General features: G+C 33.2%; 2 protein-coding genes across 2 annotated transcripts; both read left to right on the forward strand.

Moving 5' to 3' along the window:
- The first annotated feature begins 286 nt into the window (after positions 1-286).
- LOC133205342 (uncharacterized) lies at positions 287-17087 on the forward strand. Its single transcript, XM_061341132.1, has 9 exons — positions 287-526; positions 801-1349; positions 1882-2184; positions 3097-4692; positions 10668-10823; positions 11398-11744; positions 12027-12117; positions 16001-16083; positions 17001-17087. The coding sequence occupies exons 1-9, from the start codon at positions 478-480 to the stop codon at positions 17043-17045; spliced, it is 3219 nt and encodes a 1072-aa protein (XP_061197116.1). The 5' UTR covers positions 287-477; the 3' UTR covers positions 17046-17087.
- Positions 17088-21359: 4272 nt separating this feature from the next.
- Positions 21360-25578, forward strand: LOC133204773 (neuferricin-like). The gene is made up of 4 exons (XM_061340518.1): positions 21360-21818; positions 22268-22408; positions 24437-24623; positions 25360-25578. Exons 1-4 carry the CDS (start codon positions 21512-21514, stop codon positions 25562-25564), a joined length of 840 nt encoding a protein of 279 aa, XP_061196502.1. The 5' UTR covers positions 21360-21511; the 3' UTR covers positions 25565-25578.
- Positions 25579-26699: the final 1121 nt, after the last annotated feature.

The raw sequence follows: 26699 nt of genomic DNA on the forward strand, positions 1-26699 counted from the left end.
CCGTTGTACATATCTTTTAAAATAAATTTATTAAAAAAAAATAACTTTCTGAATGTTTTTGTTTTGTGAAGTTTTAATTGACGGTTTCGTGTAAATGATCTTGAAGCCACAACAGTCTTTATTATGTCAGCCAGGGATAGTTAATAAATCAAAGCCTTATACAGACTCGGAGGTATTCAAATAACCCTCAGCATATAAAACAGTACCACCGACTTTGATGGCATTTGACAATGTGAATGCTAATCAGAGAGAGCGCTTTCTTTAACGTTATATACAACAGGAATGAATATTTTTCGTAGAATACGAATGAGATTCAGCCTAACATTAAGGGAAGAGCAGGATCTATTTCTTCTCTTTGAAGTGGACTATAATGAAAGCTTTTCATTATATTGAGCATGATTGTAGATTAGCATAATGAGGAAGGTCTTGATGCTGGATTTCAGTTGTGATATGAGATGATTATTTTCACAAATAAGAATGAAGTTCCTTTATATTTATTGGCTTTCGGTGACTTCAATCTGTTTAGGTAAGATTTATCATTTTTTTAATTTGTTATTAGTTTACAACTTTTTCTTAACTGTTTTTAACGTTTAATTATTATAACATTTCTTTAAAATGTTATGTACATTTTGAACCAACAATTAGAATGCTGTTACTTTCGTATTGCCTCTGGTGTTTTCAGAGATCATTTACAATACCAGTAGTTTTTTTTTTATATTTTGAATTATTTTATACTTTTCATTTCTATGACTGTATTTTATAATAATACCGATTTGATAACTCTATGCATTACTTTTTAGGTTGTTATCAAGTCGCAGATGTAATTTTCGTATTAGACGGTTCAGACAGTTTATCTACAACAGATTTTCTGCATGAAGTTAGCTTTGTAGCATCAGAACCTGCTCAATATCATGTCCTCTCCGGCCATGTCCGGTTTGGGGCCATCCTTTACGGGTCCCAAGTGACCAATAAAATTAGCATAGTCCCAAGCATAGAAAACAATCAATTTGTGAATAAAGTGACAAAGTTAAGACAAACAGGAGGAAAACCTTTACTTTTTCGTGCCTTAACAGAACTTCGAAAAGAATTTTCAAACAATTACCGCCATGGAAGTAGGCGGGTTGCTATTGTGATAATAAGTGATAGAGTGCATAATAAGAATGTTGTGTTACGAGAAATAAGATACTTAAGAAGTGCGGGAGTAATAACAATTCCCATTGGAGTGGGACCAGATACTCAGGAAGGGGATCTAAGAGACTTGCTGACCTTCCAAAATCCAATATATCAAATAAATAACTTTAGTGAGATATATCAGCTTTCCAAAGTCATTTACAACACTGTATGTACAGGTAAGTTATCATACAAAGGACGCTAACCATCAATAGGTAAACTCTATTAACTTTATTTTTTTCACGAGATATATAAATATGATTGATCAGTATTCTTTCCTTCACGCAGTATGAAATCAATTAAAAAGTAATTATTCTATCAAGGAATTGTGGTTTTCATCCTCATAGCAACCTTGATGCATTTATACGACCTGAAATTTCATTATATCATTAAACTTTGTAAATGCTTAAAATCAAAATATCAGTTATCAACATATAATTGAAATTAATTACAGTAGAACGTGTAACAGTTTTTCGGTTCAACAATCTGAGCAACAACATGGAATTTAAATTGCATTATCTTTTTAAACATGAAGAAGACTTTTGTCATAAATCACTGTCATGTTGACAGGTTTAATGATAGAAATATCATCCAGTAGATTAAGAGAGTTTATAATGTTAACATTAAAGGAGACACAGGATTATCTCCTTACAGTGCATTCATTAGCATTATACATGTATTTTGAAATTATGAAACTTATTTAATCTTCAGTGAAAACAACACTGTCTGAGACAACTTCATTTCCACTACCTGAAAGTCATTCAAATGTCGGTGCAAACATCGAGAAAGAAAATTTCAAAAACAGTACTGTTTCTGCAAAACAACTGTCAAAAGCAAAGCGACTCAAAAATGAAATACGAAGAACTCCAAACCTATCACTGAGTGGTTTACAGATAGAAGTTCCAGAACTGAGAGAAATGGTTGACAAACGCCCATCAATGAGGCCATATTTCATCAACTACTCGCTGCTTGGCACCAAAGAATCCAAAATGAAAAACAAGGAATCAAAACATGGTAATGTTTGAAGATTAGAACAATATCTAACATAGACAGTTGTAGAATCTTGATTAACAATTCCATCTTCGCTAGCAGTTTATTTTAGTGGTGGAACTAGTAGCTTCTTCAAAAGAATAAACGATTATAACATATCCTTAGCAATAGCACATCCATTTCTTCTAGAGTTTAAAAAATTTAATTTTCAATGTTAAAAGCAACCTTATTTGATATGTAATCCTCAAATGGAAATGTTTTACTCGTTAGTATTCATTTATTTACAATAAAGAAATTATTTTTTCAAAGAATTCATTCGAAGGACTTCGAATTACTTAAATGCAGTATAACACTGTAATTTAACCTTGGATTTTAATATGAGGATCAATTCGTGAATTCGAATGGTTTAAATTATTCCTTCACATAATTGCTAGAATCTTGATATTTGCTTTTCTCTTAATTTATTTTGACATGACATCTTACAAGAACTGAGACGAAAAGTTATAGCTACATTGACTCATGTGGTTCCACAGAAAGAGCGAAATTATAATATTTATAATTCATCAAGACAAATCATATCTATATCTGTCTAATATGCAAAGCACTAAAAACAAATGTATAAGAAAAAGAAAACATGATTCAGCATTTATCCGGATGAATGGTACGAATTCTCTTCATTTGTTGCCAATTCTACCATCATTTTATGAAATATAACATCTAACTTTAAATAATATAAAGTGAGGCGTACTTTGTTTTTGGAAAGATAACCATTTCGATATTATACCAGTATATAAATCACAAATGCAAATGAGAAACCCATACATTTCAACTTTAAGGTTTATTAATGGGTGATTATAATAAATTTACGTATTTTCACAAATGCATTATTTATGTGTTTTATGATAATTAATACGTCGGATCTCTTCCTTATTTCAGACAGTGCAAAATCATTCCATAAAACAGGGAAAAAAGTAACAGGGATAATTATCAAGAACGAAATCTGGGCATCCTCATCAACTCCTGCAACCAAGACAATTGCTCGAGAAAAATCATGGACAACGAAAATTAGTGATAAAGCAGTGGACAGAAAACCGTCTCTGGAGTGGATGGCTAAAGGTTTGGATGATTTCAAAATGTTTCTTAAAAAACTTGAGAATCCAAAGCAGAAAAACACAGGTGGTTCTCAATTCAACTTACTATATACTACCAAGAAAAAAACAGATGTAGATGTTAAAATTCCTAGCCAATCAAAAACGACCAAGAAACAACGCACAGATACTACAAAAGTGAAAAACTTTGTCATAACGCATTACAATAACAGCTTTTCCGTTGGAAACCCCACGCGGAACCCAACAACAGGTAAACACAGAAGTAGCTCGAGGACTGTTTTTGGGACGAAGCCTCAAGATGGAACGAAAAGGAAACCCTATCGTGTTCAGCAACCCACGCACCCTAGGAAAGTGAATATCAATTTATCTAGAAAGCAACAAACATCTCTTAGAAGACATAAAGATGTAAATTATAAAACTCAAAAACCTTACACTCAAACGTACAGAAAACTACCGATAAGAAATCGAGTTGGTATTCCAGTTGTCAATACTATTTCAAAACTTTCTGGAAATAGTATTTCATCTGAAAAGACTGTCAGTGAAAAAGTTCAAGCAAAGATTCCAAAATTAACTAGTCAGATTTCAAAAGATCGCTCAATGTTTACAGATAGCTCTGTGTTGGGTAGCCACCTGCGACCCATTTTCACACTTAGTGGCTCGATAGAAAACAATGTGTTTTCTGGTGGAAATAGTCTCCAAGTGTCATCTACAGATGGCAAACAAAATCGAGGTCAATTATCTAAGAATGGACTAAGCCAGAACCGAATTGTTCATGAAAGGCCTCAAATTACTAGCAATTTATATAGTCCATCTAATGAATTTTACATTGAAAATGGAGTTAATTCAATATCATACAAGCAACATTTCAAGAAACTTTTCAATCCAGATGCAAAATCTGATGATTCAGTTAAAGCACCATATACTTTTGATGGTTCCAAAATATATGCCACCGGAACTACTGGTCCCTTATTTCTCTCACATGAGAAAAACTACCACCAGCCTGAAACACAGTTTCCCACAACACCTGTTCCAAAAAGCCGGGACAATAAACGGCCGTTCTATTTGACCGGACCAAACCAAGGTCATCTTACTCCGTCCATTGTAGAATCTTCTACCCAACCAAGCATGTTTAATACAGAGAAACTGACGACCAGGCAATCTAACACTTTTCCACCAAATTTTCTGGAGCTGTTGGGTATTTCATTAAAAGGAACTAAAAAACAAGCAGCAAATTTGAAAAGTTCTCCATTTTCTTCGTTGCCCCAGAAACCCGAAAAATACCACCAACAAGACATAAACGTTCACTTTTACCGCCAATCCCCGTATCTTCCCTCACCATGGGGCGAACCTACAGGTGCCCCACAAGATCTTCCACTCCGCCCGTTTCGACAAATCCCAGGAGATATAGGATTGAGTTTTAGTGGTAATTTCAATTGCCAATATCCTGATTGTGGGGATGGAACTGTATAGGAGGAAAGTAATTTGCGTTTTATTCATCGCGAATTTCAATTTCGTATCGGTCACTCGCTTTATTCGGGTACTAATTAAAATGTGTGCGTGTTTTTGTTGAATTGATTCATATATTTATTGGTATTTTTCTAGTCTTATTACTGTTGGTTTTTTAAGTGTATATATTAATTTTCATGAAACATATCTATTTACATTTGATGTATTTCTTAGTATACATCAAATGTGAAAATCTTAAATAAAAGAATAAAAGTAGAAATACATTAAATATGGTTTCATGCCAGTTTGTTTTTTTTTTAAGCAAAGAAATTCCAGGACACATTATCACAGTAATAATGTATTTTGATTGCCATATACAACGTATTCGAAGGTTAGAAGAAAACCAACAATTTAAAGGAATTGCATTGTGAACAAAACATTCTTTGATGCACAGACAATTGTATTTAGGTTACTGTAAAACCAACTATTATTCGCGTCATCCTTTATTCGAGATTCGTCAGTTTGAAATCAATCCGAGACGATTAATTTTCGCGACTGAGCTAACATCCTCTACAAATACGAAGCAAAATAAATGGTTCGCGGCGATTAATATTTGCGAGTTAAAGTAGGTCACGAAACTCGCGGATATTTCTCGTACGCGAATAGTAGTTGGTTTGCAGTATATTCATGGATCTGACAGATTCAATGCAAAACGTGTAAGTTTTCTTTCAGCTTAATCGCGTCGCCTTGTAAGAGATGGAAGTACATATTACTATATCTACAGCATGGAAATGATTTTTTTAAACTTTCTGCGACGTTCAATTTTAGAATTAAAATATCTTTAGGAAAAAAAATATTTGTCTAATATCAGACACTCATTGAAACATAAAATTTTGATCTTTCAGCTATTAACCTTGATACTAGTAATCAAACTGGATGATGCTATTTCAAGAAATCGATGCTTGGTTTGCTTTTAGAGGTATATATGTATACCCTATTATTGTTTAGAGTTACATATGTATACCCTGTTATTTAAGTTGGGAGACATATGTGTGATAATGTAGAGTTTTTCGTGTTCGTCGATTTTTTCGCGCATGCGTTTGTCAGTTCTGCTTCATTATATATATTTATGCGGTATATTCACATATCTATTTCATTTACATAAAATTTCTAAATGGTGTGTCACAAGTTTAATGCATGTTCCTATTTCCTATTTTAAAGATAAGGTCATCATGGCCTTTGACTTAAATCTTGTTTGGCACAAAGATCTTATCCCATAAAAAGAATAATTAACTCCTTACATTGAAAATTACAAAGTGACCTTCACTTCAAAAATTTTCGTGGTCATATCTGTTAGGCTTAAATTTTTGTTATTTGAAAACTTCACATATAAAACGTTCTTGCTTAGGCTGTGTATCATGACTATGACCTTTTCATGTAACAAAGACCAAGAGCATTGCAATTGTTGAACTCAACTTTTACCCAAAGCCAGAAAAGAGAATGATTTGATTTAATTTGATTGATATTTCCTTCCGCTGTATGATGAAATGTTTATTTCAAAAAGACGCTGTAAAATCTTTGCTTAAATCTCTGATTTGGGGGTGGGGGGTGGGGGGGGGGGTCAGTGTTTATCTGTAGAACTATGAAGGAAAGTGAGGGACATTCCCTATCATCAATACGTCGATAATTTTTTTTCAAAAAAAATATAATGAAGGCTTTGATTGAAAGTGCAAGGTAAATTTTGTCATTTTAACAGATGACATGCGAAGCGAATTTTGTATTGCATGTCATCTGTTAAACAAACACTTTTAAGGTACAATGACATATACATTTACTTAACATATAACCGTTTTACAATTTCATATAGAATTGATAGCAAAGCTCAATCTTTCGTATGCCATATATGAAGAAAATCATCCAATAACCCAAAGGCACGCTGTGTACGAGTTGAATGAAACTTTTTAGCTCAGCTGATCCGGAGGCTTAAGTGAGCTTTTCTGATCAATGAGTGCCCGGCGTCCGTCTGAAAACTTATCACACTTTCGACTTCTTCTGAAGATCCATTGAGCCAATTTCAACCTAACTTGCAACAAAGCATCATTGGGTACAGGGGATTCAAGTTTGTTCACAGAAAGTGCCACGGCCTCTTTCAAGGGGAAATAATTAAATATGCTTGAAAATTTGGTGGCAATTTTTAAAAATATTCTTCTCAAGAAACCCTCTAGGCAAGAATAGATGAAACGTATGTGAAAACTTCATTACATACTCTAGATTTATATTTGTTCATATCATAATCCCCCGGGGTAGGACGGGGCCACAAGAGTTTCAATCATGATCCCCGGGGGTAAGGCAGGGCCACAACAGGGGGTCAAAGTTTACATAGGAATATATAGGAAATATCTTTAAAAATATTCTTCTCAAGAACAGCTGAGCCATTATTAGTCATATTAATCTAGAAGTATCCTTAGGTAGTGTAGATTCAAGTTTGTTCAAATCATGACCCCAAGATGTTGGGCGCAGACACAACAGGGGATCAAACTTTTACATGAAATATATAAGAAATATCTTTTCAAATTTTCTTCTCAAGAACAGCTGAGCCATTATTAATCATATTAATACAGAAGTATCCTCAGGAAGTGTGGATTCAAGTTTGTTCAAGTCATGACCCCTGGGGTAGGGCGGGACGACAACAGTGGGTCAAAGTTTTATATAGGAATATATAAGTGTAATGGTTAAGGGGCATTTGCGTAAAATGCATTGAAGACTTTAAATAGTGGAATGACCTGACAACCCTTGGAATGTACTAGCCAAAGGGTATAAAAGGTGGGAAAGTCAGGCATTCAGAAGCTAGCTGAAGAAGTTGGCCGTTGAATCAGCAATAAAGAAAATAAAGGTGATAGCAAAATAAAAGTATAAAAGTTAAAAGCACCAGTGGCAAGTATCATAGGGAATTAATGTTAAATTCTGGGTGTAGTAAATCTGAAGAAGATTGAGACACCCGGTCCTTATCTTTCAATAGGAACCTAAGGGAGAAACACGGTGCAAGTGGTACCTTACCCAGTCCTCGTCTCTAGATAAGAGAAAATTTTAGTACTGTGTGATTTACTCTCAGGCAGAGCGGTCTTGATAACCATTCTAATCATTAACTCAGACAGAGTAAAAGGAAAACGTATATATCCCTTGTAAGAACCTGATTATACACGTTACATAGGAAATATCTTTAAAAATTCTTTTTCTCAAGAACAAATGAGCCATTTTAGTCATATTTATACAGAAGCCACCCTAGGTATTGTAGAATCAGGTTTGTTCAAATTGTGAACCCTCAGGGGTTGGGGGAACAACAGATGGTCAAAGTTTTACATAAGAAATATATAGGAATAATCTTGAAAAAATCTGCTCAAGAACAGCAAAGCTATGATTAGTCATGTTATTTTAGAAGCATCCTCAGGTAGTGTAGTTTCAAATTTGTTCAAATTCAGGGTGAGTAGGGTGGGGCCACAATAAGCGATCAGAGTTTTACATAGGAATATATAGGAAAAAAATCTTAAAAATTCTTCTGCTCAAGAAAAGCAAAGCCATGATTAGTTATATTGATATGGAAGCATCCTGAGGTAGTGTAAATTTAAGTTCCCCCTCCGTAAACTTTTTCAATAATGAACTGATTTCTGCTTTTTCCTAGCCAATGTGCTCATGTGAGCGATGTGGCCCATGGGCCTCCTGTTTTTAAGTCATCTGACCACTTTTATATTATAATCCTCAAATGAAAAAAAAATCATAAATTTATTCAACAGTTATGTAAGTAATGCTAGTTATTCTGCTGTCAGGTGTAAAGAATTTGTGACTAATCTCTATTTTGCATAGGGAATTCTAATATTGGAAACATTAAAATCAGTTTTCTCCTTTTTAAATATACAGGTATGTTCCAGTCAAATTGCATTTCTTCATGTTGTATATATATATATATATATATATATATATATATATATATATATATATATATATATATATTGTAATTATTATAATTATAAAATAATTAAATTGACTTTTAACAAGATTTTCTTTAAAAAGGAACTTTTGCTCACCTGTGCAGAAAACTAAGGTGACATTTAACATTAAAAATTGTTTATGCTGTGTCTGAATATATATATATGGGTGGTGGATGAGAGGGTGTGTGTATTTAATTTTTCACATTTTTTTCTCTAGAACTATTGCATAAAGTTTTTTTTATCATGTATCTGTTTGTTCCGCTTCTCTAATGGTTTTGCATGGACAAATTCTACAAGTTTTCACAAACTGTAAAATAATATGTACATATAGTTTCAACTATATTCGCTTGGGAAGAAATGTCCTTTTTGAAGCTCAAATATTTGAGGATAGATGAAAGTTGAGTAGTTAATTTAAAAGCTAATCTTCCAGAGACCATATTTGCAGGGGGAAAACACGCACATATTCATGCATAGAAATTACCACTTTCATAGCAGAATGACAACAAGGGTTTCACATTTTGATTAAGGAATCTTAAAAATATTATTTTTGTCACGGGAGTAAGATCGTTACATATTCACAGGATTAAAAGCTATTTAATGAGTGCAGTTTCTTACTTGGTCAAGAAGTTCAGAAAGTCAAGAATCGTACAGTGGTAGTATAGTATTGTAATATAATGAAAAAATAATTGAAAAAGAAAACAAAATTAAGCATTTCTTATATATATACTCATCACAAAGCAAAAATTTAAAAGAGTTTACAATGCTGTACTATATTCATTTCTTTGTGTTTTCTATTTCAATTATTTTCCACTTTGTATATATAAATAACACCCGTCCCAACGAACATTTGTCACTTTCAGCAATATGTGCATTTATTAATAATTTCTTTGTGTTATGTTGTATTAATTACATCGCAGTTTGACATGGTAAATGAGTTAATATATATATTTAGATAGAGTATATAAATCATTGTTATATATAGAAATCCCAACATATTTTTTTATATAGAAAATTATATCGACAGTTCTGATATAGATTGCATTCTAATAGAAAATGAAGTTCATGTAAAGCATATCATAGTAAACAAGATCCAACTGAAAATTATAGGAGTTTTCTAAAATGATAATCCTCATCATCTTAAATATTTTCTTCCTTACAGCAACAAAGCTAGCAATAGTTACAAGGAATTTATAGGCATTTTTCTGAAGTGTCTCAAAATACATGTAAAAATCTATTCATTATTGAAGCTTAAAGTCTTTTTTATTGAGTAACACCACCCTACCAACATGGCCCTTAGATTAATTATTGTAGGCCATATAGTCTTGATAGCTTCAGTCAAGTAAATCTTGTCCATGGGTCTCAAATTGTCGGCACACAGCACATTGTGGTCCCAGATTTCAATCTCTACCAGGGCGCTTTGTGCTGATTTATTAATTAGCAGGTTTGTTTTGGGTGTGTTTAGCTTTAATTGTTCGAAAGACGCATGCAATTAATTTATATTAATTAATTTAATAACCGAAAGCGAGTGACAGATCGTAGCAAAATAACAGAAATAGTCAAAACCAAACATCGCTGGGATTTTTTTTTATGATTAAGCGTACAGTTCCATTTCCAGTATTTTGCACTATGTATAGCCTCTTGATAAATGCGCAGTGCTAAAGAGGTAAGATGGTACGACCTCGTCGTCCAATTACAAATACTTTTTTAAGTACTTATAATATTTTTTGGCTATTCTGCTTATTTCTAAATGAAAACTTTACTACATAATTAAAACAGTTTCTCTTCTGGACACTTTTCAAAATTCTGCTTTGTGTTTATTATACATGTATTAGAAAAAGGAATAACGAACATTTATCCGATCATTCTTGGAATCAGTTTTAAAACTGTTTGTTGTGTTCTTATGGTATACATATGACTTTTATTTGAATAATAATTGAATATGTTTTATAAAAATTCCTCATTTTAGATCAAAGCTGCACAAAGAATGCCCACCCCAGTGACCCGAAGTTTTATATTGAGAGGCTGACATTTGGGTCTGAAATCAGACCATGTCCACCTGGGACGATTTTTGACTTAGAAACCTGTGGCTGTACTAAATCGTTTCTTGTCATTAAACAGTTCGGTAATTCCACTCTTCTATCACTATGTTAATACAAAATATTAGAACAAAATAACAATAGTTTTGAAACCTGCACATAAAGTCTTAATGTGCGATGATTAATTGGTAAGCTTAAAATAAGCATAGATATTCTATTCTCAATCTTTATTACTTCCATGTCTGTAAAGCTAGGAAAGTGAAATTGCATTTAGTGCATTTAATTAGAAGAACTGAATAATCATTATCAAGTATAATGAGAGAAAAGTTCCAAGTTATAAGATGGAATTTCGGATAGGAAAAGAAACCATATGTATTTTCCACATTGATTATTATTTCTTATAAGCTGTTAACTTTCGAGCTTCGGTCTGACTTCGAAAGTGAACCCGCCTTTCAAATTCAAAGACAAACGATGGCCCGTTAATAGTACTACTTAGACCTAAGAAGGAAAATTATTTCATGTACATCAATTAACAAAAACCACATAATGTATATGGAAATCTGTTGAGAGGTCAATTGATTTTTATAAACTACTAGTAGTAAATCATTTCATCATTTTTTTTCTTTACCACAATTAACTGTCTATTCTCTTTTGTTTTAGATTGTACTCCAGAGTTGCAGTTGACCTTTGATAGTGACTTCAGTGACATTTCTGGGAAAAGCACCATTGCAATTAACAGAGTCCAACTTCAGAATAGCAGTGCTGTATTTCATGGCGATGGAGAACTTCTCATATGGCGATTTAGTGGCGGTTATATAGGGAACCATTTAATGACAAAACTAAGATTTAAACCAACAAAGTTTCAGGAACAGAGACAGCTTCTGGTTGGCAACTGTGCCAAAGGGTCAGCGATGTCTTACGGTGTTGAAATTGATACCAAATCCCGCGAGCTTGTTGTGACCATTAAAACAGTAAAACAAAGCGTAACAATTAAAATGCATTTTAAGGTTTGTTTAAATTTGTATACCTTTTTTTTTTTTTACCAAATATGAAATGAAAAATACAAGTCATATACCTTAGTTTTAGCTTTGCCAATTTTAATATAACCCTCATACACATGTGTTTGTACAATACCATCGACATGCTTATCCTCGGTGTGTTTAAATGAAGCTTTAAATTGAACAGATAGTAATGGCATTTTGAATATCTAGTATGAAAACTGCTTATTAAGCATATAAAGCGTATGAATGGTCACAAGTTAATTTGTACAATGTCCACTTCTATTACAGATGTTCCATTGGAATGATCTGGTAATGATTTATGATGGAAGTGAATTTAAAGCAATCCTGAATGGCAAAAAAGAAGTTATTCCACTAACTGGTATATAAATTTAATATTTTTTTGCTTAAATACAAAAATGCACATACATAATTATTATCTTAACAATCTCTGTAGCCAATTTGTTAATACGTTTTCTAGTTAGAAAATATATATTTCAATTCAATGCATGATAATGCTATACTTTTAATTATCACTCATTATTTGTTTTAATCATACTATTAAACATCAGTATGTGCTTACTAGACAAAAATGTCTCCCAACCGATTCGATACGGAAAAGCGTGCTCTGGGTACAATCAATTTCTTCACAGAGGCAGGCTGCTGACAAATAAAGTTGATGTTACACGGATTTCAACAATCTTATTAAAGTCAGCATTTCGCAAACAATATGGCTGATATAATGATCTTGTTTGTAAATCCAATAACCCGGAAGTTGAAATTGAATTTGACACTGCCAATCACCATTTTTTTTTTTTAAAGAAAGCGGTTTATATAAATTTAGAAAATATCACAGAAATGATAGAACATTTATGCTTAGTATAGATATTTACCTTGACAAATTACTTTATCCAATATCGAGGGATACTTTTTTCTGTCTTCATAATTTTGGGCTCTGTGACAGGTTCATCTCAGAAGCTGCAGCAACTTGATATTTGAGATATGTTAAGACAAAAATTGCAGAATCAAATTAATGACGGGCATCGGCTTCGTTTGGTCATTCTCATTAATGGCTTAACGCTTGGAGATATTGGCAACAGAAAAAAATATTCAATTGCCCCAGCAACCTTGTACTTTTAAGCAAGATTATAACACACTGCCGTTCATGTTGCATTTGAAATATGTTCAGATAATTCGTAACAGCTAAAATGAACCTACCCTTTGAGACTTTGAACTCAGTTTCACGCCAACTTATTAATAGCAAATTTGGTATATAATATATAAAGTTTTTGGTATTATTTTTCTCTGCCTCAGAAATAAATATATTGGCCTTAGCTAAGTTAAGTCAAAGCTTTTGTGATCATGACCTTTTAGTTGGGACTTAGAGTCAAAATCATCCAATTAATGACAACTTTTATGCATGATAAGAATGAAATAGTTGAAGATAACAAACACTGAGCAATCTCAAAAAACTGTGAACGGGGCAAAAAACACGGACTCCTGGAAATTCCAGATATGGGAATAGGAGCCTAAGAAGAGTAAGCATCCCCTGTCGACCGATCACGCCCGCCGTGAGCCCTAGTAGTCAACTTTAGTATAAAAAACAAAGGCCTAATAACTGGTATGAAAAAAGTCATCTAAATACGATCCCATGATAGGTTGCATTTACTAACAAGATCATTATAACGACCACAGAATTTGCAAAATGCTCACTTTAACAATTTGTTGAAATTCTTGAAACATTATCTTATTTGTAAGAAGCCGCCTTCCTCGGTTTAAGATTGATCGTACTAAGAGCATGTTCTTGGGTATCGAATTAGTTAGGAGACATATACACCATATGCAGGTGATAGTGGAATATTACTGCATAAATAAGGAAAGTTGACGATGGAAAAGGTGCAATCTCGTTTGCCATACAGTTTTGTTGCTAATTGGCCTTTGTCGTCTATAGTCAGTAAAACATCTAAATATGAAACAAATGTGGCAGACTCCGTGGCGTCTTTTATTTCGAGTTCACTGTAATATATCGAATCGACATAGGAATGGAAGTAGCTATTGTTAATTGATAAAACGTCGTTGATATATCTGAATGTCGAATTGAAGGTGTTGCAAGTGTTTTCTTCTTCTCATGTAGAAGTTTAGAATAAATTTTGCATCATAGAAATATAAAAACAGGTCAGCCAATAAAGTAGCGCAATCAGTTTCCAACAGATTGTTGGCAGACCTGGTCTGCACAAACTACATAGATGTTGTCAATGTGGAACTCCAACATCCTTTTTATATCAATCTCAGAGTACTTATGTGTAGAATCAGAGTGATTTTTTTTATAAATTAATTTTGTAGATGACCAATCACAAGATATATAAAAATTTCCGAGTCCATTTTATTGAAGAAACAGTTGTCTATGATATCAAAGTGCACAGTTTTTCATCTATCATGGGGAATAGCTGTATAAAGTGTAGAAAAGTCACACCTTTTTGATGTCACTGACTTTTGAATTTTTTTATTTTAAATTTTCTAAAGTTCATTGGAATTTTTGAGAATCCACATTTGGTTTACACCACTTTTCGAATATGCTGTAACACAGTGAGTTTGAAGTTTCTCATTCAGAGTTGTTAATATTTTTGTGAGGAGTAAAGATACGGACTTGGTAGAACAGTTGCTAGACCCGGCAATTTGTTTTTATTTGAAAGGATTATTAGGAAGTATAGGAATCCAGTATAGGTAGGGCAGATCAAACTCACTTTCGTTAAGTGGATTGTTTAAAGTTTTAGAGACCGAAATGTGATTTTGAAGAATTTCATCCTTTGAATGTGAACTGTGAGTATAAGTTGGATTTCCAGATGTTTCATTAAAACCAAGTTACTCTAAAATACAGTTTTAATAATGATCCTAACAAACAAAGACGATATTGTTTTAAGCCTTGTCTGCTGAAACCATAACATATTTTCATACAGTCTTTTTAGTTATTCTATCACTTCCAATTAGTGAAAAAAAGAAGAGATATAAGGTTTGCATATTGCCTGTCAACTTCCTAATACGATTCTTCAATATATTTCTATATTTCATTATGATGAAGTGTTCAGGTCTTTCCCTTCCTGTTTTGCCCATGAAGTCATTTTTATTTGTAACCTTAAAGATATGGAGCAAACAATTTTTTCACGCAATACAACATTGGCATTGATTTGTCAAATACAATATTTTTTGTCTTTTGCAAATGTTTGAAATAAACAAAAATTTAACTCACTGACCCTGACATTTCAACCGTTGAGAGATTGTAATTCAAAATTTTGAAAAATCAGTTTAAAAAAAATCAATCGAATAAGATTTATCTTCAGTTGCTTTTTTGGTTTGAAAAAAAGACTGACAAAAAGTTGCGCTCAACTGCAACAAAGAACTTGGTCATTATACATGTATCCTTTAATCAAGGACATATTTTCTTTATCAGTACTGAAACAAATTGAACGAGGATAAAAATAAGATTCTGTTGAAGGCTGTTGTATTGAGAGAGAGAGAGAGAGAGAGAGAGAGAGAGAGAGAGAGGAACTATACTTTGCTTTAACAAGTGACACCCAATTCATTGGAATACTACTTTTAGCTTTGCTTTCCAGGCCGGTAGAACGCGGAGGACACCCCCCTTTTTTCTGAGTATAGTATTTTGCTATAGTAGATATTGGTTTATATGCTGACCCCCCCCCCCCACACTTTTTGTTGTTAGGTCGAGCACTGGCAAATTCCATGATTTGGACAGTAAATTAGGAGGTTTTCTTTCCCCAAAAAATCGGACAAGCAAAAAAAAAAGAAGCTAATTTACTGTCCAAATCCTAGAATTTGCCAGTGCTCGACCATACAACATCAAAAAGGGGGGGGCAGCATCTTAAGGAAAATTTACTACAGCAAAATACTATACTCCTGGCCCCCACGTTCTACGGGCCTGTCATGGGTCATGCATCTCATACCAGACTATACTTTCTGCCCTGGAAGTTACCGGGTTAATGGTCTGGAAGTGACCAGGTTAATGTTTCTCAAAATTTTGGACCAGTTTCATTCTCAACTTACTATAAGCCCTTTTTGGACTAAAAGTTCATGCATGCATCCAGTGTTGAGTGCTTTATCAGTTTTAACTGCCTAAGATGTTGTCGATTACCCCCCCCCTCCCCCCAATCAATAATGATGACATCACTATACATGTACATGTGTACTTCAATATTCAGTAAGGTTTTGTCTTACTTATCGATAATAATCTTTGATTCTTTTTTTTCCAGGAGTAGTGGAGGAACGTTTAAATCCATTAAATATAGGAAGGTGTGACCAAACTAAACTCGGATTTCAGGGATATATTGATAATGTAAGTTTGTGGTGCACGAGATCAGGTGATGCATGCCAATATTGTAGCAGAATCGTCAATCACATGACTCAAAATTGATCACTTTAAAGCATGCAGCCCACATGACTATCAGATCGAATTGCTTTTTTTATGTTGACACGCAGACGATTGATCACAACTTCAGTAGTTTGCCTCTAGTATTGAGGTATCTTCATTTAGATCAAATAAACAAGCGTCTCTAAGGTATGGAGAAAAAAAATTCCATAGGTGCACTCTGTGTTCTTTCCTTTCCTTTTTTAACTGATGAAGTCAAATAAGACCCACCTGAGAAATCAAAACTTCATTTTAGCTGTCATTGAGACGTGTCAATGTCTGTCAAGAAATTCACTACATATATACATGATTTGTAATTCGTGTCTGCTTCTGAATTCAAATCTTGTTTTGTTGAAAATGATGGCCATTGACTCCAACGTCAGGTTGTGAATTTGAATTTGCCAGAAGAAATTTACATGACATCAGGGTGAAGAGATAAAAAAATGTGTGTCAGCAAAGGTCTTTCTTAGCGTTTCTTAGCGTCTCCAAAGCGGAAATTGTCTATATTTTATTACATAACGTAGGTAAATCTTCGAAGCCTTTTAAAAACAGACAAATAAATACTAAATAGTGAAAATAAAGTACATGAAATGAGAATTTACATGCAGATTTCGACTGCGCAGAACATTTTGTTTTCAAATAATTGTAAAAAGACGACTGTCTTATTATCTATTTTTGCTTACATATACTAAGATGCATGATTGTATATTAATACAAGTTTAATATTTAGCGTACACTCTTATTTTGTCATATCAAAATAGCTATTCTTTTTATGCACCTTTGAAAACAGGTGAATCAAAATATTCATCTCACTAAAATCGCACATAATATTTTCTTCATTTCAGGTAGAGCTTTCGTTTTGTGTGCCAGAAATCTGGAAAAGTCTTTGAGATCCCATTGATTTTTGTTATTTATTATTTTATGAATGTGAATTTGATGTACATTGTATACATGTATGTCTTTGATATAATAAAGATCTTTATTAAAAAAAAGAAGAAAAAGATCTGTATTTTAAAAATATTCCCCTTTAAAAGGAGGGGGTAATCAGAGCTTGAAAACAATGAATATTTTTTCAGAATTTTAAAAATATTCTTAAATCAGAATAATTCGGCCATCTTGAAAATATTTGGTTGCCCTCTCCCGATTCAGGATAAAAAATTGGGTAGGTTGATAGGGGAATTTTTTTTTAACTTACTAATATGAGGTCAATATTATTATTTTTTATAGTGATGTTCTTGATTATCCTTTTCAGAATTCGGAAAAACATTATGAAATATTTTTTATTATCACTAAAAATATTTTTTTTTCTATAAATCAAAGTATATTCTACATTTTTAAGTGCTAGCTGTAGATAAATATACTAGTATTTTAAAAATATCAATGTGTGGGTTAGCAAGATAATGATTTCTGGTTTTTTCGACATCAGATAGGCTCCCTGAGGTGAAGCAAGGGGAAATAAATCTGATCAATTAAAGGCAAACCAGATGAATTTTGCTAAAATGATGGACTTTGAATTATTTAAACCAATACAATAATTAGCCTTGGATCAGGGCTCCGTAAATTTTTGTTTGAAAAAAAAAGGGGGGTTGAATTCAAGCGAATATGAACGAATTACTCTTATATAGTCGAAAATCGGTAACGGTATATATAAATAATTGTGTGTTTACTTCTTTATGTCTGAAAGTATATAACATGCAATTTACTGAGTAATTAAAATTAGATGTTTAGAATCTTTTCTAATATTTAACATCCCATACAGGGTCACGTCGTTTGAGAAGTGCTAGTGGATTCAGAACATCTGATTATAATGTAAAAATTTGTGTTTAACATGAACTTTTGAGACAATATTTTCAATAAAATTAACTTGATTTCCTTAAAATATGAACATACGAGGGGTTATCAAAAAGTTCGTGGACTGATGCGATAAAATTAATACTATGTAGTCGTTGGTTACAAAATTTATAGGGAACAGAAAATAACAAAAGTTTAAGAAGTGTTGAAAATTTCAGTTTGATATGTTATTTGCCAAATTATCATTAAATAAAAAGGGCATTATATGATCACCCGGCGCTGTCGCCTTTTAGTTTCATTCATTATTTCTCAATACCTGCTCCTTCTGCCCCAGTACACTTGTCTTGATGAGATTCTCTGGAGTAAAGACCTAAATCCGTCTTGTTTAGATGACTTTACAATGTCATGAACACCTGATTTCAATGCATTAATATTGTAAATATTAAATCTATACATAAGAAAAGATCCTCGCTTGATTTTGCAAACATAATTTTCTTGTCGGAGTCCAATGTCAACCATGCAATGATCAACGTCACTGTTCGACGTGACCGACTTTGGAAACCATGACTACAAATTGTCTTTTCTTGCTGAATCTGTTTTGGTATTTAAAAACAAGTACTCTGGATGTATTTTATTTTTCTGTAGCCTGTTTAAACATTATATAAGTCTATGCCAGGTTTTTCAGGGGCTGAAACTTTTTAGAATGTTGTAAAATGACATCCTACTCCCTTTCGACGTCATTTTAACCCCTTTAATTATATTGTTTGTGCATCCAATATAAAATTTACTATAAAATTTCATATAATTTACAGAATGAGGTAAAAATTGCAAATTTTACGGGAAAATTGTGTCATATCACATGAGTGAATTAATAGGATTTTCGGATGACAAATGCTCATATTAGAAGAGTTTTTCTCAGTTTCACTCAGATAGAAAATACGTCATGTTCGAGGTTGCGCCTGGATATACCATCAAAAACATTTACGATTCACTAAAAAATAGAACTTATGATAGAAAAAGATGATGATTATATTTTAAATATGTTAAAAAATGTATTGATGTACATATAGTGGTTTTACTTTTCTGGTGCTAATCCACGAACTTTTTGATAACCCTTCGTAGTATTGTTAAAGGAGAACGAAAATTCTATGTAAAGTACACGTGTCACTTGATATGTTATTCTAAATTTTATTATGTAGGTGAGAAATCTATATAAAAATGTTATTAGGGGTTGAAGTTTATTAGCTAACAAGGGCTCCAATTAGCGTTTAATCTATGCATCATTACTGCCAAGTTACTCAGCGATTCATTATTTTTCAAAGTTTCATTTACAATGGAAATTAGAAATTATCGTGCTATAAAAGTTCACTATCTCGCCTCTGTGATGAATCCGGCTTTAACAACTTTTGGGTTATTGAATCAATATAGTTGTTTAAAAAAATTTTTTAAACGAATTGTGTGTATTCCTATCCCCAACGTTTTGTGTGGGAAAAGAAAATGCACAACTTAGTGAATAAAACATTGTCTCAAAAAAGGAGATCCATTTTTTCCCCATTTGTCTTACTTAAATTTTAGTCCTCTTTCGCTTTTTCGTTGGTGCCTTCGGCCCCATATCGATGTTAACAATGTAAACACCTCTACAAACCAAAGAAATGTATTTAAATTAAAGGAAAGGAATGTACGTTTTATCATTTATGTCATTAACTTGATTACCTGAATAATTTGATTTTCGATTCATCTATCACACAGTGCATGTAACGTAGAGTTAAAGTGCTAAGTACAATGTGTGAAAAAAATTATATACATGTACAGTAAGATAAATCTATTGGATAAAGTATTGGAAGCGTGTGCTAAAATCTGAAATAAAATTTAGTCAAGGGAATTCACATGCCAAAAATATGATGAAATAAATACCTAGAATATAAAAATTACAAAATTAAGTTTTCAACTATTCGGATGTGGTCGCAATATATACACGCAACCATATCGTTTTTATATTAATATCTTGACAAAAATAAATGAGTTAAATTATATGCAGATTGCTGCCCAAGGAAAAATAACACTGTCTTGTCAAATCATCCCGAATAAACGAAATATTTATTAGTAGTCCTTCGTGTTCATGCGGAAAACGCGAGGATGTGTATCATTTCTCTTTTGCATGCAAAAAGTATTCCAATGCTAGAAATACTCTTTTCAATCGCTTGTTCATGCTTGAATTTGTCAATACTGATTTAAACCTATTACTCTGTGGTGATGAAAAATTTCTTTGAGTGTATCTCGGAGCAATAATTTATCGTAGAACATTTGTGGTTTCAAAATGAACATTGCTTAGAAGTGATATGGTACACAAAGGACACGAGAATGTTAATACAGTAGGACAAGTTAATCAATTAATTTTCTTATTTCATCCATGGCCATAGGAACCCCCCCCCCCCCCAATAATTTTGCCGATATATAGAAAACTACAGAAAACATAGCTACTATATGCTTGTGACACCTCAATAATAACGTCTGTTGACTTTTTTTTTTGGCATGTCAAGGAAGTTTGGTAGTTGATAGTGCCCCCTCAACAGAAAATGTATGGTTGTACCCCCTCAAAGTGAAATTGCTTCCTACGGGCCTGTCATCATTGAATTTTTATCTATTTTAAGGTACATATTGTTTCAGAAATCAAAGAGCTCAAACTATCATATTGCCTAAATTTCGTTTGTAATGCTACATTTGAGTTGTAATAGATTCAAAATGCATTATTTGAGATTTGGGAAGAGGGTCAGGGGAGGGGGGGCATTTAAAGACAAATTTCGGTTTATTTTGCCTCGGAGTGTAATGGATTGGGCCGTGAATATCAGCCTGGGTAGCTCAGTCGGTAGGGCACCTGATTAGTGATGCAAGGGTCCCGGGTTCGATTCCTGGTCCAGCCATACATTTTCTCCTTTCCTGTTACAGATTTGGTGCCGTTGACCACCCCTGGACTTGCAGGGACAAGTCCTGCCAGGGGCAATAAGAACTTGGGTTGTGTCTTCGAGGGCGAAGACAATTTAAGGAGGGAGAAATGTAATGTTTTGGGCCGTGGATATTGACCTAGGTAGCTCAGTAGATAGAGCACCTGACTAGTGATGCAAGGGTCCCGGGTTCGATTCCCGGTCCAGCCATACATGTACACTCCTTTCCTGTTACACGAGTGTGCACCACACCGGTCAAGTTATATATATGTCACCTATATATGTCAAATATTCTGGTATGTCACCCTCAAAGCCATGTGGTACGTATATACTTTTGAGTAATTATTGAAATAAAGGTAATAAAAAATGAACAAATAAAATAACAAATCATATAACTTCTAGTCGGAAATAAAAATTGTTAAGTCAAAAACTTGATTTTAGGTAGCGTTTCTTGTTTCCGGTAACGTTTAACACCTGTGAGTGTAACTGTCTACCGGTTCTTATCTACCTGTCTGGTGTTAAGATGACCCTTATTTCATGGCAAATTATCTTGAGCGTGTAATGAATAGAATATGTTATCATATACTTGAATTTTTTTGGAAAACAAGAAGAAAGACATAAACATGTCCTTTCTTAGAACTTTGTTTACATTTTCCTGTGTCGTGGGCGGGGTCGCTGTGCTGTTATCCCTGGATATTTTCAAACATCAGAGAGAACAGCTGTTTTCATACATTCCAAAAAGTCTTAGGGACCGCTTATTTGGTGGCTCCGGAATCCATTCCAATGACAAACTTTTCACAGTTGTTGAGTTGGAAAAATATCGGGGTGTTGACGGAAGCGATATTTACCTGGCCGTTCTGGGACAAGTCTTTGACGTCACAAAGGGTAGGAAACACTATGGACCAGGGGGAACCTATCACTTCTTCACAGGTGAGTAAAATTTGACTTTATAAAATGCACTTGTCATTGTTTGGTGACAATGAGGGTCGATCACGATTTGCTGTACATCATAGCATGTGTCGATATGGTATTGACATTTTGTGTCGCTTGTTGAACTCATCGGCAATTTAATTGACAGATTATACACATGACAACAAATAAATTAAAAGATTTTTCTTTATTACTTCTTAATCACAGTGCATGGTTCAATAAATCAATGGAAAATATATGTTAAGTGATGTTTAATTACAATACATGTATGAACCTTTTAGAATTACCCTCTCAATTTATTACTCACCTTTACCATCTTGAAGGTATTTCCTGGCTTTGTATTGGCATTAATCATCTTCATCAGAAATCACCTTCCTTATGCCATGTGTGCAGATGGTTCTGAAAAGTTTATACATGATACCTAATAACCTCTTGACTTTTCCTCCCAGGAAATGCTGGCACGAGGGCCTTTGTATCAGGTGATTTCACAAAGGAAGGATTAAAAGAGGACCTCACAGGATTGTCCCTCCAGGAAATCCAGGGAATAGCAGGCTGGGTCGACTTCTACAAACAGCAGTACACATATCTAGGTATGATAATCTTACATTACCTATCAACAGTACACATATCTAGGTATGATATACCTACATTACCTATCACGGTACACATATCTAGGTATGAGGCCAAATTAAAGTTATTATTTGTATGGAATTGCCTCCCGACTTATTGAAATGATTCCTCCTGAAACAATTTTATTGACCAAAAATGAGATTTTTTTTATTAATCAGTTCTTGGCCTGTTATCACAAGCACAAAACACTTTAGAGTACTGTCAGGTCTTAGCAAAAACAGGGTTCTTGGTTGATTGGAGATACTTTTTACAAAAAGTCAGAAAATAATGTGTTCACTGTTTACTGAGATTTTTATTAACAATTTTGAATTTTACTTCACTTTAAAATAAAAATAATTTACCTCCCTCCATCCTGGATATGACCCCTCGCCCCTCAATTCCAAACAAACAATTTTGATACACTTACATGTATATTACCTATCAACAGTATTTCAACAGTACACATCTCTAGGTATGATATACCTACATTACCTGTCAAATTAGGATAATTAAAAGGAAAGAATTTGCCACCATGCATTTGTATGTGACATCCAAAAGTGCTACCTTTGACATATAAATGATTGATGTAATTTAGCATTTCTAGTATAATTGATAATTTGAGGAAATACATATTCTAAGAATATACAATGAAACATACATCTCCTGACATAACAAGAAATGTGTAATATCACCCACTCCATATAAAGTAGTAATAGTTCACTTCAATTCTTAACCACAGAAAGTTGTCCTAGACTAGCATTGTCCCAGAGGACCAATACCCCCCCCCCCCCCATCCCCACACCTTGTTGGGGCATAGAAGAAAGCAGGCATTTCATTAAGTATCTACAGATGCACCATATCTGCAAGTTTGTCAGCATGATTATTGTATTTATTATTTTTATACATGTAATTTTATTTTCTTAATTATTTCTATCATTAATATAATACACAGTAAAACATTTCATTATGTTATGTATAATAGGGTTGGGCAGCAGACACACTTCCTATATAAGCCCTCTCCATAAGAATTACAACTTCATTGCTGGCTGGAGTATGATATTAAATATATTAATGTTTTATAAAACAGTGCCTATACTTACATTTCTTTTCATTCACAATTAATGTTATATTTGTAAAACTTACTTCTGAATGAATGTATGTGACTTGCAGGTCCATTCATCTGCATAATTAGTATAATTATAAAAAGTATAATTACAAGTAAAAGCTATAGAACCGTTTAGAAAATTCATCCTAATGTTTGACCCTTGGATCTTTGGATTCAATGACCTTCAAAAATGGGTATTAATTAATTAAAACTAACATTTTATTGGAGAGAAATAGAATAAGCAATTTTTAATTTTCATTTTCAACTTTGTCAAAATTGATTGAATTCCTTCAATAAATTCAGTGTATATATGAGGATTATTAAATTAGAAACAGGGTACAGATATATCCAGAGTGAAAATGTCTGAACGTTTACGGTATACAAAGACACAATTTAGTAGCCGTTAAATCTTTCATTAAAAAATGTAATGGAAAGCAACATACAGTGTATTTTAAATTTTGTTTTGATAAGAAATCCTCTTCTTATAAAATGTAGTAATCAGCATAATCCAGCTGAACTATGAAAAAAGAATACACGTCTCACAAATACTAAAATTGTAAATCTTTTGAATTCATGTGTAGTAATTTTTACAATTAGAATAAACAAATGCAATACTGGTACTTTTTCTGTAAAGAAGTTCAGTTTTAAAAATATATAGTCGTAGGATTGTGGTTTGATGCTTTGAGAACATTTTTATTTTATAATGATACGTTTTATACAAAAGAACTGGAAACAAGTTCTCTTAGGACTTATTATGCGTGTCATTTGGTTTTCCTTTGTAGTTATGATTTACTAGAAATATAAATTTCCGTAAACACATAATTAAATATTTTCGGTACACTTTTTATTACCATTTCCAAGACACGCAATAAATCGGACATAATTGACACTTGTTAATTTATAGGAAAACTAATTGGGCATTTTTATGACGAACATGGCAATCCAACCGAAGCCCTGGAGGAATTCAAGGGAAGACTCGTAGAAGCCCAAAAGAAGCAGGATGAAGACAATGAAGACTTACGGAGATTCCCGCCATGTAACTCCGAGACAAAAGTCGGGATCAGCAGACGATTGTGGTGTACAGAGAACAGGTAAAAATAAACAATTCAATGATCATGTCATTTACTTATAATCGCTAATACTCCGTTATATACGTAGAATCTTATTCTTTTCCCCGTTTCTTTCCATTTGAACAAGTAAAAAAGCAGACAAGTAATTAACGTACTTTCTGCATGACATTGTCATATAGTAAGTTCTGTATTAATTAGGTGGCAGTAAAAAAAAATTTCAATAATTTGTAATTTTTTCTATTACTGCCACCCAGTTCATTCAAAATTTATATACAATATGGCAATAAACGTGTATATGTTACTTTTTCACTTCCCCTCTAATTGCTAATCAAATGCACGCGCGATTCTACAGGGGGGAGGGGGTCCGAACCCCCTGGAATTTGCAGTTATTAAAAGGATATACTGAAGTAAATAAAAAATGACTTTGGACCCCTGTAGAAAACGTGAACATCACCACCACGAAATAGATTTTTTTCACGTTTGGAAAATGGATTTTACGTTATTTGTTTTTGTTTTTCCTTGTCAAGAAATTTTCTGGGTTTGATATATTTGGGAAAGGAGTGCAGAGTTTTTTGGTTGTCAAGACATTTCTGGGTTGGAAATATTTGAATGGGGTGGACCCCCCCCCCCCGGAAAAATTTACTGGATCCGTGCCTGAAATGCATTTATGAATAAAATATGTCATGTGCATATTTTCTTCAGTGAAGATTCTAAGTTTATCTCACTGTTTTATGCATACGAATTGTGTTTTTTTCAGTGGTGGCATAAAACGAGATTGGATCGGAGTTCCTAGACAGTATTTCCAGCCAGGTCATTCACAAGCACGTTGTGCGTGCGTCAGAGATAGTGGCCCGCCTTCTTTAGGAAGCGGTTCTTCCAACAACGGCGACTTAGATAATCCAAATTTGAAACTATATGACGGATGCGAACCAACAGCAACATCCTGTAACTTTAAAGATTAAACAATTAAAACATGTATTGCTCTTTGTCTCTTTATATATATATATATATATATATATATATATATATATATATATATATATATATATATATATATATATATATACCACAATTTGATAACAGGTCCAGAATAAACTAAAATTGTCATGCTTAACACATTTATATGGACAGACGACACTATACTTTCTGATGAAAAGCTGGCTCTGTAAAACAAAGTCCAAAAGAGGGTGTTGCAGAAACTCGCGATTATTCCCTATATATCGAGAAGGACATCTAAATACCCACGACGCATGAAGAGTTATCTCTAAATATAGATAATGCTACGTAGATGACTTTATTTAAACGGTGGGTATGTCCAGCTTGTTACAACATTTCACATTTTACGTTTATTTCATGCATAGTTTTTCCTATCTTGTTCATTGATCCGAATTTAAATAAAAGTGTCCAATAATCACGCTGTTGATGCAATATTGAGTCATTTCAATTTAGTTGTTTCAAGTCAAATCTGAGCCACTAATTAACAGAACAATAAGGAAACGAAATGAGTATGAAAAAATTAAATTATTTAAAATGATAGTACTTTATTTTTTAAGACATCGCCATAAATAATAACATAAAATGTATGTCTTATTAGTTTTAGATCACAAAATCAAGGAAAACAATTTAATTCTGGAGGCATTTAAAATATTACCCATTAACTTTCTGACATTCTCGACCTCTCTCTTTTTCTCTCAAGAGAGATTTTACGTTGAACTTCCATTATTTAAGGAAAAAAATATGTATACACCAGGCATTCCAGGATTCGAACCCATTCTCAGGTAAAAAGAATCTTCGCAAAGAGTCCACACGCTTTACCACTAGACCAGCTACGACACTGAGGTACCTGGTGCTATTTTATGTGCACATTTTGCATTTCGGATGGATAATAATTTTTATTCGATTTTTGTGATTTTCAAAAATATGCCTATTTGAAACAAAAATCGGAAATGGCAGTTTTGTAGAAAAATCCTGTCTCTTCATGCGTATATCAAATTCATTCTGTTTCAAGGAGGCAATTTTACAGAACAATGGGGATTCCCGATTTGAAAAACGGAAACTTGACTTATTTTGCTGTGTGACTAATTTACGCTTCGTTTA

This window comes from Saccostrea echinata, unplaced genomic scaffold (genome assembly GCF_033153115.1).
Source record: "Saccostrea echinata isolate AGI-Se365-2 ecotype Australia unplaced genomic scaffold, CSIRO_AGI_Sech_v1 ptg000054l, whole genome shotgun sequence".
NCBI lineage: Eukaryota > Metazoa > Mollusca > Bivalvia > Ostreida > Ostreidae > Saccostrea > Saccostrea echinata.

Excerpts from the sequence above, each read along its gene's own strand:
- LOC133205342 (XM_061341132.1), top strand. The coding sequence starts at position 478 with ATGAAGTTCCTTTATATTTATTGGCTTTCGGTGACTTCAATCTGTTTA. Across the intron at positions 1,350-1,881 it reads TTACAACACTGTATGTACAG|TGAAAACAACACTGTCTGAG; the intron begins GTAAGTTATCAT and ends TTTAATCTTCAG. Across the intron at positions 10,824-11,397 it reads TCTTGTCATTAAACAGTTCG|ATTGTACTCCAGAGTTGCAG; the intron begins GTAATTCCACTC and ends CTTTTGTTTTAG.
- LOC133204773 (XM_061340518.1), top strand. The coding sequence starts at position 21,512 with ATGTCCTTTCTTAGAACTTTGTTTACATTTTCCTGTGTCGTGGGCGGG. Across the intron at positions 22,409-24,436 it reads ACAGCAGTACACATATCTAG|GAAAACTAATTGGGCATTTT; the intron begins GTATGATAATCT and ends GTTAATTTATAG. Across the intron at positions 24,624-25,359 it reads TTGTGGTGTACAGAGAACAG|TGGTGGCATAAAACGAGATT; the intron begins GTAAAAATAAAC and ends TGTTTTTTTCAG.